This window comes from Lissotriton vulgaris, chromosome 2_1 (genome assembly GCF_964263255.1).
Source record: "Lissotriton vulgaris chromosome 2_1, aLisVul1.2, whole genome shotgun sequence".
In the NCBI taxonomy this organism is placed as follows: Eukaryota; Metazoa; Chordata; class Amphibia; order Caudata; family Salamandridae; genus Lissotriton; species Lissotriton vulgaris.
The window spans coordinates 2,026,261,581-2,026,274,797 of NC_141687.1; the positions used below are offsets into that span (position 1 = coordinate 2,026,261,581).

At 41.9% G+C, this 13,217-nt stretch overlaps 1 protein-coding gene across 1 annotated transcript in view; it reads right to left on the bottom strand.

The window, feature by feature from the left end:
• The window catches only part of LOC147733678 (transient receptor potential cation channel subfamily M member 7-like), a 1,990,815-nt gene that overhangs the window by 644,045 nt on the left and 1,333,553 nt on the right, over window positions 1-13,217 (bottom strand). The window contains exon 25 of the mRNA XM_086958252.1: window positions 963-1,095. Coding sequence (XP_086814378.1) covers window positions 963-1,095 — 133 coding nt within the window. The remainder of the gene's footprint in view (window positions 1-962; window positions 1,096-13,217) is intronic.

Sequence of the window (13,217 nt, forward strand, 5' to 3'; positions counted from 1 at the left end):
TGCTCCAGGAAACCTTTATTAACTGGACACTATGCTATGGTTAAAAGAAGAGACTACAAGAGTCTAGGCTGGCAGGGGGATTTCAACCTCCTGCAGTGACGGTGTGGGTGATTAAAAGGTCGACATGTTTCACGCCTATTAACTCCTAGTGGATGTACGGCGTTTCTTCAGGAGAATAACCTAATCTACTCTTGATTATAGGTGACGGTCATCGGGGTATCCTAAATTGTACCATCCCTATTGAATGGATTCGAGTCAATCCAGAAGGAGACAAGCATGTAATGCTGGATGGTTCGTCCTTCTAGTGAACCTCTGGGAAGGTAGACTGAGATTTCAGCCAGGATATCCACGGCCATCGACATCACTGGCGGAAACGAGTAACCGTCTATTTGTTGCACTGCTGCGTGGGACCTACCCACGGCCGGACTCCTTTGGAGAGGTCGCTCAGTGCCATCTTCTGGAGCACAAAGGTACTGCTGAAAATGTTCTGGATCCAGTCTGGCGCTGTGGAATATTCAAAAGCTGTGGAATCTGCGGCTAGAAGTATCTATCAGAATAAAAAGTCCTTACCTACCACATCGCAAAGGCAATAACTAGTCATATGACTCACACTGGCCACTACCCAGTGTGGAAAACGTTATAGTTGTTTGTCAGTAATATGTTTATTCATACAAGTAGGTTCCTTCTGTAAGCCCATATCATGCCCCTTCATACAAATGCTGAAATGTTTGTAAACAGGAATTGAGGATGTCCATACTCATTACACTGTTCAGATCAAACCCTCGAATCGAACTGTAAAAATCATTATCATTCTCTTATTTTTAGTATTGTTTTTCTATATACACACAATGTTTTAGAAAGATCTGAAACGTAGAAAAGGTAGCACAGTAACATTATGAAAAATATCTAAATCGATCAACTAATAAAAATGTAAATGAAACAAGTATATTAATTATTTTCACCTTTCTGAAGTGACTCGAATTCGTTCTTCACTCCCCGAGTGAAATTTATCATCTTTTTCATTGAAATACATCTCAACGCACTGCTCTTCAAAATCATGAAGCTTTTTTTGATCTTCCTCAGTTAAAAACAATTCTGAAAGTAAGAAAAACTTCAAGTTAAACCATTCAAAATGTGTGCTCATAATGGCATCTTTCACATCTCCAGGATACTCATTCTGAGTTGGGTGAGAATATTAGGACTGAGCGTACATATAGTGGTTACGTCTGCTTCCCGATATTTCAGATTGTGCAGTAATTGTGCACAACTGTGATTTTTTTCCCACACAACAAATTCCTCTCAGTATTAGGTTCTGGAAATTGCGAGAGGAAATATGTTGGAAACTTGTTAACGAATGTGATTTTCTGAAGTTTTAAACTGAAAACTGAATATTGTTTATCCCCATTACAATGTTCAGCTCGCCCCTTAAATTCAACTAAAAATCTGTTTTAGTGCAATTAAAGAGGCATGCAAATTTGCTGCTCCATTGGGTGTTTATTAATTTTAACATGCATAGAAATACCAGAAAGTAACATTCAGGAAACAGGCTTAACCAAAAGAGACTATACAATATAAAAGAGCAATTCACAGAATAAAAATTCACAATAATAAAACCAACAACAATTAAAAACCTAAATAGGAATGATATTACTGCGAACCATTTAGTCACAATCTTGTCTTTTCTCTGCCTCCTCATTATGGAACAGCTAGTGCAGCACATACAAGGTAACAAAAATAAGGAGGTATTAATCCAACTTAAAACAAATAGGACGAAAGTGTATCTTTACAAATCAAATAACTCGCTCTATTAACTGCATTGACAAGTGGCCTGTATGATGCAGGTTCATTTACTGGAAACTTTAACTCAGCCTTTTATCCTTCCAAAGTCAATAAAGTGAATAACATTATGATGGACGTTAAATACAACAAGCTTGTCTGTGAACTACACTTCTTTACTTCCCTAGTTAGATGTACGCGGGCCCATATCCTCCTCATGGTTAATTTCTGTGAATATCCAGCTCTTGGGAGTAGTTATGTGGTACCTTCTAGTTATTTTCATTTTGTACCTCTGAGTATTTTTAAGATTATTATATTCCAATTAAAATATTAATCTGTAGTAAATAGATATATTGTTTCAAGGTTAAAATATACATCAATTTCTCAATATTCTGGTTACTAATATGACCTTTATACTTGTCAAGGAGGATCAGCATTTCATCTATAATCCTGTCTATACATCTCTACTATAAAAGCAATAGGAAGATTAGGCAGAACACCTGACACAACCAACAAACTACAGAGGTACAACAAAGCTGGTAATCACTGCTCAAACAACAGCATCCAAATTCTAGCAAACAGTTAACACAGCACATTAGACAGTATGACAAGCATGCATCCAAAACACCTCAAAAGTCCGTATTAACTAGTTACTTACCTTCGGTAAGACATTATCTGGGAGAGACAAGATCTAGCCGCATATTCCTTACCTTTGAATTTCCCAGGCATCAGGCTGGATCCAGAAGATTTTTGCATGAACAGTACCCCTAAGTGCCAGTAGGTGGTGAGGAACCACACACGGTAGTGGTGGATATAGTGTTGCACTTCAAAGAAGGTGTTGCCAGACACAGGTACAAGTTAAATGTTTCCTCTTCACATTTCAACAATTCTGATAGGTGCCACTCAGGGTAAGATACCCCACAACCCAGAGTATCAGTTAGAACAAGGCACAAAGCGACTTCTTCAAAATACACAAGAGACAGAACCCCGGCACTCTAAATATTCCATGTACAATTTGCAGATAAGTTTCTACAGCAATGAAAACACCATAGGATAATGAGAGAAACGTTCTGTCACAGGAATTATGTATGCAAAACAGGATTGAATAATTCAACAGTTCAAACTTTTGGGCGATACGGGTGACAGACATAAGCGGGTTGCTGAGGCACTACTATAGGTGAGTCCGGATACTCGCCTCTCCCATAATTGGGTTAGAATTTTACGGCAATGGTGTCGGCTCTTTACTGGCCGACGTCATAGTATTAATTTGACTGCGGGGCATTTAGATATATGTTCGCGCCGCATGTCTTTTTATGATGGTGTGCTCTTGAGACCCACGAAAGGGCTGCGGAGTGTCAAATGGCCAACATGACCATGCTAATTTCTAAATTACTGTGTGTTTCTTAGGAACTTATCGGGCTGCCTTGTACTTTTGTGGGGGTATTCCTGAGACATATGGTCTCTTCTCACAGGACCTAGGAGTGTCATGGGGGCTGGAGCTAGATAACGTATAGGTTTTTTGTACAAACTTAGGTAATCACACCCCTTTACTTGACACTGTTGAACTTGCTCATCGTGTCTAACAGTTTGGGCATAAAGGCTGTGTGATAAATACATAACTTTAGATGTGTGTCCATAGCTCCTAGATTGGAACCATTACCTCTCACGCTTTGTAACGAAGATCCGTGCTTTTTATGACACAAGAACTTCATAAGTATGAAAATCTTTTTACATGACTCGATCAGCCTGCTACCCCACTCAATCACTTGTTTGCCACTGTACAGCTGTTTGGAATCAGTTGCGTTCCGAGAAGTCTGATTCAACATCTTGTATATGAATCTCATTTTCTTATATCTCTTTGATATTTAGAGTCTTATCACAGAACCCGAAATACTGGGATTTATCTTGCTTCCTTAACTAACTAAGGAAAAGATTACTACTTCAGACTAGTCTCCCCTGTGGGTTTTTATTCTGAAGGCTCAATACATTTTATTTATTTATTTTTACAGCACAGGACTTTACTATGACATACTAAATATCTGGACTTTTATTGTTGGATTGGCAACAATAAACAACACAGATCTGAACTTGTTTCTAGTGTAAGTTTTCCTGGGACATCGTGATTTTTGACGTGTACAATACTATGTTACTGCATTTGGGTCGGGAGTGAAGAAACAATAATGAAGCTTCTTTCTTTTTATTCCTTGCTACTCAGGAATTTTCCGTTAGCAACTTTACAGAATGTCTAAAATCTGAGTTTTAAATTCAAAAGACAACTCGAACTGGGAGAATCACAAGCTGATAGATTGTGAGTAATTTTCTGACAATAGGGAGATAGTCCTTAAAGAACCTTGGTTTAAGTCATCATGGGACTTTTTGATCCCAAATCTATTTTAATTAATAGGTATCTGCTGCCTAGTAAATAATCGACCTCAATCCTCAGTGCCCAGGACAGAACAAGACAAGAGAGGATCTGAAGCATTACGAATGAGCTTCTATAGGTATAAATAACACCGCAGATCTATGACTATGGGCCCACCTTTGTGTGTATATCATTACTGGCACTAATCAAGTCTGTTTTTTGTAATTTCAGTCCGCCCGCTATAAGTCCTGACAAAGGATTCTCAAAAGTTTGAGACTTCAGAGCCAAAATAAGAACAATTTCCCAGGCTCTTATGCTACTACAATACAAGGTTACATTGCTTTGTTTTTATCTAGAACTTGCTCATGGTATATGGGTCACTCCTAGAACTATATCTAGTGTCTTTGCACACACACGGTTCTTCTTCTAAATCTTTTTAAAATCTTTTCACTTGTTGGTTTTTCACGATAAAAGGTTTTCATGCCTGTATAGCTTCATATTTCTGAAGCTATGTGAGGCTAAGTTTCACTCGTCTTTTCGGCGTTCCCACACTCTAATATTCCCTTGCTCTGGATGTTCTTCTTTCTTCTCTCTTTTGAGTGACATTAATTCTCTTTCACATTTTTAAACCCAAGATACAACTATGAGGTCTTAGATTCTTTTTGGATACATGTGCCAACTCTTGTATTCATGCTTATTCTTTACAGCCTTGAGGAAGTCACGGTGGTGACAAAACTCGCGTAGGGTGTTTTCGTGCTACAAAGACAAGGAACCGGAATCCTAATTACATCACAGAATTTGTGCTTTGTAAATGCTAAGACTGTTTGAAATACAACTTATGTGCTTTTGAGGAAATAAATCACTGTTTAATTATTCAATTCTGTTTTGCATACATAATTCCTGTGACAGAACGTTTCTCTAATTATCCTATGGTGTTTTCATTGCTGTAGAAACTTATCTGCAAATTGTACATGGAATATTTAGAGTGGGTTCTGTCTCTTGTGCCGGTAGGTGGTGTTGGTCAGCTTTGTGTGGTGGCATCTGCACCAGAAGTGACATCTATGAAACCTATATAGGTGTCCCTCAGCATGCAGATGTCAGTTACTTTTCATGACTTTCCACACCAGAAGTGTGGAGTCCTGAAATGCACTGACACTTGTGTGTCCAAACTAGCACACAGAAAGGGATCAGCCCTGAACCTAGAAACTTGTTCATAGAGCGGGCGATGGGCGAGTCAGTAAGGAATCTGCAGCCAGATCTCGTCTCTACCAGTTAATGCATTACCAAAGGTAAGTTACTTGTTCATCTGATCGAGATATCCAGCCTCAGATTTGTTACCTTTGAATAGATACCCAAGCAATATCATCACCAGTGGCGGGCTACAGACAAATTCTAAAATAAAAAGTAAGGCAGGACCAAACGGGTGAAGTGCCTATCATTGCTGACCGGACTGTCCAGAAGTAAGAGTTGGTAAATGTGTGCAGGGATGCTCATGTCGTTGCCTGCCAGATGTCCAGGACTGGGACTCTATGTGCCAACACACTGGTGGCAGCTTTAGCCCAGGTGGCCTGAGACCGTAAGCCCTTAGAAGCTGCTTCTTGGCCAGTACACAACAGATTTTTATACAGAGAATGACCCAACACAAAATGTACCACCTGACCCTTCTTCGCTTCAACATACCCCACAAAGAGTTGGTCGAGCACCCTGAACTCTTGTGTGCGGTCAAGTTGGAACAACAATACTCTTTTTAGGTCCAGACGTGGGAGTCGCTCTTCTTTTGAGGGATGTAGAGGAAAATAGAAAATGGGCAAGGTAACGGATTGTACCACAAGGAATGGTGTAACTACTTTCGGCAGGAAAGAATCCCTAGTGCACAGCACCAGTTTGTCTGGAAAAACAAACCGTAACAGACGCTTGGATGATAAAGCCTGCAGCTCACTCACCCCCGGGCAGATTTTAGTACCACAAGAAAAGCTGACTTGATGGTGAGGAGCCAGAGGGGACAATATAAAAAGGCTTGAAGGGAGCACACATAAAAAAAAGTGAGAATCAAATTAAGGTACCACAATGAGGCATAATGAAAGAAAAGGGGAGAAACATGCTTACACGCCCTTTAAGTAACATATTCACAATAGTGGACTTCAATAAAGAGGGTTGGTCAGTTTTGGAGGGAGCTGATACACACGGAACTACATACATCCCTGGGCTGCTAAAGTAAACTGAAATGGTGATTTTCAGATCTGACTAAATAAGTTTTGTCCCATTTAATGACTATGATATTGCTCGGTGTTATTTGAGAGACTCCGAAAGGTTACTGCACACTGTACTTGTACTAGAATGCATTTATCTATAGCTGAACTGCTAATGTAATGTCTTTGCTGCTGCTGTTTTTTTGTCTCTAATAAAAACTGTTTTTAAAAAAAAAGGGTTGTTCAGGCAGCCGCAAGAAGGCAGACAGAGCAGAAAGCTAACCCTTTAAAGCGCCCAGAGCAGAGCCCTGCTGGGCAATGCTAAAAAAGAAAAGAAGTCATCAGAAAGAGGGTCAATCGATTTTTCTGTACAATATAATACACATTTCTTCCATTGGTAGGCGTTTGCACGGCTGCCAGAATAACATTGCAGACTTCAGGAGGAAGGTCGAAAGCTGTCAACTGTCGCCGCTCAATCTCCCTGCAAGAAAGCGAAGAGCTGACAAGTTCAGGTGGAGGATCCTCTTCGGCTGCTGCAACAGAAGACCCTCAGATCAATGCTCATACTGAGAAGCTCTGGATACCAGTCTCTCCGTGCCCAGGGCAGAGCCACAAAGATGACTTGAACCCGGTTGTTGCTCACTCTAGGCAGAAGTGGTATGGGCAGAAAGGTCCACAGGGGGCCTGAGTTCCACTCAAGACGAAAAGTGTCTACAGCCGAGAGCCGCCTTGGAAACACCAGCGCAAACATATCTAACCAAGGCTCCCCTACTGCTGAAAAAGACCATGTTCCACCTATGGTTGGAGACGCCTTTTGTAATCTGCTAGGCCTCGACAGCTGAGCTTGTCTGCTCTGGCATTTAGAGGACCTGCCAGGTGTTGAACCAGCAGGGACATGCCCTGCTGCACCAGCCGTTTCCAGAGACAGGGCCTCTTGACAAAGGGTCCATGACCCCACCCTGTTTGTTGCAGTAACGTATGGCGGTGGTGTTGTCTGTAATCACTTGCACTAGCCTTTCATTAATGGAGGGTAGAAAGGCTGTCAATGCCAATCGGATCTCTTGAAGAGCCAACATATTTATGTGGAGTCTGGATTCCGCTTGAGACCACAGTCCACTGATCACCATTGCCCTCGGATGACCATCCCACAAGAGAAGCATCTGTCACTACTGTGAAATCTGGTTGGGGAAGGGGAAGAGTTCTGCCTCTGACCCAATCACGGTTCCCTTACCACTGCAGGTCCTATGCAATTGCTTCAGAGATCTGGACCATGTTGGAGAGATTCCCCTGATGCTGTGCCCACTGGAACTTCAGGTCCCACTGCAGAGCCCACAGATGCAATCTGGCATGTGTCACTAGCAGGATACAAAAGGCCATGAGGCCCAACAGCTTCAGTCAGTCTCACCAAAATCCAGTATAGGGGCTGAAACATTGGCGCCTAAATATCCTGGACTCACTGCTTGGTGGGATAAACCCAAAACTGCATTGTGTACAGAACAGTTCTAATAAAAGGGGGCGTCTGAGAGGGAGTCAGGTGTAACTTTGGCACGTTGATAGTGAACCCCAGCGATAACATAAGGTTTACTGTAGTCTGGAGGTGGGAGACAACAGCATGGGGAGATCTTGCCTTTAGCAGACAGTCATTGAGGAAGGGGAATAATGGTACCTCCTGATCTGCGCAGATGAGTTGCAACCACCAGCATCACCTTGGCGAACACCCAAGGGTCGTTGGTAAAGCTAAAGGGGTGCACAATGAACTGAAAGTGCTTGTGGCCTACCGTAAACAGCAGGTAGTACGGGAATATGACCATAGGCTTCTTGCAAGTCCAACGCTACCATCAAGTGTCCTGGGTCCAGGGCAGACAACAACCAAGCCAAAGTGAGCATCTTGAACTTCTTCTTGAGGAAAAGGTTGATGGTTCTCAGATCCAAACTAGTGCAAAGCCCCTTGTTCTTTTTTGGAATCAGAAAGTAGCTGGAATAGCAACCACCACCTCCTTCTGAAACCAGAACCTTCTCTAGGCCTTCCTTGACCAAGAGAGCCATGACTTCCTTGCGGAGCAAGGAAAAATGATCGTCCGTCAGCCGATCGTTAGCGGGAGTCAAAGTGGGAGAGAAGGATTTAAAGTCCTCTAAATAATCTGTGAAACCCACCTGACCTAAGGTATGGAATACCAGTGGTGTTGATGGTTCTGTCACTAATTAGCCGCCCATGATCTTGTAGGGAAGATTAGGAGAGCTTAGCGGCTGCAGTGAGATTCGTGTTTGTGGCAGACCTCTGGCTACCAGACCCACGGAATTGGCATGAACCGCGTTCTTGCCCCAGCACAGACTGGGGAGCTTTTGTGGGATGGTGGCTGGAGTAGGGTTGACGTGATTGAAAACCCCTCCCGTAGCCATGAAAGGGGCGGTAGGAAGACTGGGGTGGGCGTTGGGCAACTGAGAGGCCCAAGGACTTGGCCATAGCCCGTGAGTCTTTAAAGTGCTCCAGCATTAAGGCTGCCTTGTCTCTGAAGAGGCAGTTGGCATCACGGATGTCTCAATCATGTAGTTGGGTATTAACAACTTCACAGCAACACAATAATGATCAACAAACTGGGGTACACACTTAGAAAAATGGCACTTGGAGGTGCGAAGTTTACACTCATTTGTTAAGGAGGGTTTATTTTCTTAGTGGCATGCATGTAATAAACAGAGCAGTTGCAAAATATGAAGAATACAAAGCTAAACATGTTCCTGGATTCCCATAGTTATTTGCGAATTCGTCACAATGTTACATGAGGACCACACTGAGGGTTGTGACAAATTCACAATAACTACTAAAAAGTCTACTTAAAGGGTTAAGAAACACCTATCATTTAAACATGGGTTAAAAAAAAGTCAAATATTCTGGAGAGACAACTAATCAGTGTCCATGTACAGCAAAAGGCTGAAATGATCATGATGTTGCTGTTCATTATGAGTGTGATGTTATTGTGTTTTTAAAAGCTTTAGAAAAGTACAAAAAAGTATATACTTTTTTTAAAAAAGAAAAGTAAAATAAGAAAGGAATGCTTTGATTTGCTACCTTCAACATTGTAACTGACAGCAAAGTTGAAAAGGTCACCTTTAATGGTTGCTTTGTATGAGAGTGGTATGCCATTCATATGCATTAAAAGAAACCTGATCAACCAACTCAATTTACAGGTTTGTAGATTACAGTATAATTAAAAAATATGTATATGATTTTGAAGGTATGTGAATAGATGAAGTTGATAAAAGTGTGTATGATGTATATAAACTTTTGTTTGAGTATGAGAGAATCTGTGAGTGGGTTTGTAAGTGTTTTTCTGGGTTTATGAATGTGTGTGAGTGTCTTTATGGGTGTGTGAGAGAGTATATGAGAGCCTGCCTGGGTCAGAGAGTAGGTGTGTGAGTAGTGTGTTGTTCTGAAACTGTAGAGTGTCTGTGTATGTTGTTTTACTGCATGGTTGAGTTGACATTAAAACTCCTTGCTGAGCTTTAATCTTCTGTTTACTATGTACTAGTCAACCCTTAGACAAGATGTAGGTAAGTCATTGTGCAGGGTTTTCTGTGTTTAGAGGGTTAGACATGCACCTTAAAGTCTCACAGGTATAGATTCAGACCTCCAGGGATAGTTAAATATGCAGTATTTCATCTATACTGCAAGTTATGTACATATTTACAAATGCAGTTACTCGCCTTGCCTGTTTGACAGAGACAGAGGCATGTATATATTCAATTACCTACCCATACAGCAGGAACAGAGGCAGTTGTGTACACATTTATAAAACCCAACAGTCGGTATTAGAGGCAGTAAGTAATATATACAACCACTCATATCGACATAAAGACATTGTGACTTAGTTACTTTCACATCCAGTGACACATCAAGATAGGGACACATCCAATTATTTAAAAGTGTACTGAAGTAGTGATACTCGCTCATCCAAACTAGTAGACCTTTAAATCCATAGCCTACCTCCATTTGTAGAGGCTGTGTATGCAGTATGACTGCTAGTTTCAGTTGGCATATTACACTGCTTACCATCCATACTGTGACTCACATGCCTATTAATAAAAGAATATAGGCACACACCTACCCCATCAGCATTAAAAGAGCCACTTCCACACACAGTTATATATCTCAACCCTCAGTAATAGAGCCAATATGTAATATGTACAGGCAGTTACAGACACACAGACAGCCATAGAGATACTAAGACAACTAGTCCTATAGTGACATAGTTACTTACACATTCAGTGACACACCAAGAGATGTAGTAATGTACTTATTTAGGTTTGTACTCAAGTAGTGACTTTCCAAGTCACCTATCCAGACAAGCAGCTCTTTAAACACTGCAGAGATTTGGTGCCAGATTGACTTGGCATTGATATCCCCTTAACAAACGTTAAAAGTTCCTTCAGCTAAATACAAGTCACCCCAAACATTAGGGTGTAGGTAGGCCATAGGGTAGGGTGCTATGTCGTTAGAAGGTAAGACATGTACTTTGAAGTTTCAGTGAGTCACATGCAAACTTCCAGAATCAGTTAAACATGCAGGCAACCACTCATACTGCAACTCACATATGTGTTTACAAAAGCAGAGGTACTCACCTAGGCAGTCAAACAGAATCAGTTACACATTCAATCAGATGGCCATACAGCACTTATGTATCTAGCAGTAAAAGAGGCACTTGCACACACAATTATAAACCTTCACACTCGGTAATAGCGCTAGTAAGTAATATTTACAGTCAGTTACATACACATATCCAGAGCAAAGAGAAACTAAGACAGCTAGTCATAAAGGTTTATAGTTAACTCACACATGCACTAACACACCCACGAAGGAATCAATACCCTTATTTAGATTTGTACAGAATTACTGGCACTCCTAGTCAGCAATCTAGACAAGTAGCTCTTTAACCCCTTCGCTGTTGATGACGAGCTGGGCTCGTCATGGTGCACAGTGGTCGTGTGCTGATGACGAGCCCAGCTCGTCATGAACAATGGGACTAAGCCTGAAGCCTGCTCTCCACAGCTACCACTTAGAGAGCTTTCTATGAATGTCTAAGACCACTAAAATCACCATAAGGGCTGTCTGGTTTAGTGCAGGGTTCTCCACCTTAGTAAGTGAGCGCCATATACTAAGTCAGTCGGGTACACTCGTGTACTAGTCTTTCTCAGCGTCGCCTGGCCCTCACAGCTGCAGCGACAAGGTCACAGTCTTCATTCCTAAACCTCTCATTATAAGTGGGCATTGTGCTTCCATGCCTCCTGGTCACCTCCAAGTGGCATAGACTCTGTCCCCTCTGCTTGTAGGTTCTTCTCCTCCAGAATCCACCCCTGGATCCTGGACGACCCCTTCACAGGCTTCTCCAGAGGCATCTTTTTTGCAGTCTTTCCTTGTCATCTACGGGAGGTTCCGACTTCACTTACCCTTGTGCAACCGGTTTCCCTGGTACAGGTAACCTAGTTCCTGGGGCATTGATGAGGGGGGTGGCTCTCCAACCTTCGGTCCTCCAAAGGATTTCTTCGATGTCCTCTTGGAAGGGTCCTTCTATAAAACTGCAACAGCGACTTTTCCACTGACTTCCTTTGGATACGCAGCTGTATTTCCACACTGCACACAGCCTCTGTGGGGTTCCTTGTTGCTTACCTTGGATGGTTCCTTATTTACCCAGCTCCCCTGAGTCTTCTGGTCCAAGTTCTGTTCTCTTTTGCAGTTCGCATTCCACTTTCTTAGTATATGATTTGTTCTCCCCCTGGTGACCAGTGTATATTTTCAGTGTAAATTTGTGCTATTTCCAGATTATTTTGAAGTATTCTTGTGTGGATTGGTAGATCTCCTACTCTGAGATATAAACAATATGTTAATTTGTTATGTAATAAATAGACTTCTTTTTTTGTGTTTAAACTATGTGGTTCGTTTTCATCTATTCTACACTGTTGATTACATGTGGTAAAACAAGCTGGTTTATACTCCTTCAAGATAAGCATGAAGGCTGCTCTCCACAGCTACCACTTTGAGAGTTTTCTATGGTTATCAAAGACCACTAAAATCACCATAAGGGTTGCCTGGATTGAGTGTGCACCAGGTAATAAGCCAGCCACCTGCATCGGAGTGCACTGTTTTACCAATTCCTCAAAGTGAAAGTTATAAAACCATCACTAGCTAGGCACATATAAAATACTTTTATCAAGGAAGTTCTACTGGACTTTTTGGATTTGGCTGGCAAGGTTGTTAGCACAACTCTTTCTCAAATCTTTGGAAGTTTAGTTCACTAGGGTAGGTAGGTGCATTGCACCACACTACACCTAGTACCATGTCTCAGGTTGGTTAAGTCTAGTGGGGCTCAACCCTTTAGAACAGTGGCTTTAAGTTTCAGGAACTCAGGACCCTGGCTGCCTCTAGGAAACTTAAGACAGGTAACAAAGATAAACTCTTAGAGATGCTTCTGCAGGGTGACCTCTAGAATCCTGATGGGTCAGATGGGCAGAATGTCTTAGGTATGGGTGGTGATGCTCCTGAAGATGAGCGAGCCAGGGATGTCCAACACTATGACTCTGCTTCTGAGCATGCCCTGGGGGAGTCTGAAGAACTCTAATTCCCCAGGGAGTAGTGATAGTGCCACTGAGAGAAGCCTCCTGTTAGTGTACAAAGGGTCAGGGGAGGTTTAGGTCCTCCTCAGTCATTTCCATAGGGACCCTCCTTCTCTAGTAATAGAGGGGATTTCTCGAAGGGAATAGCACCTGCTCAAACCAGAGAGAGCTAGGCACAGAATCAAGAAAGAACAGTTGGCCCTAGATAAGGAAACCCAGGAAGTTCAGAAGGCTAGGAAGAATTTGGGATTAGAATTACTTGGTGGGAGAACTAGTAAACCTAG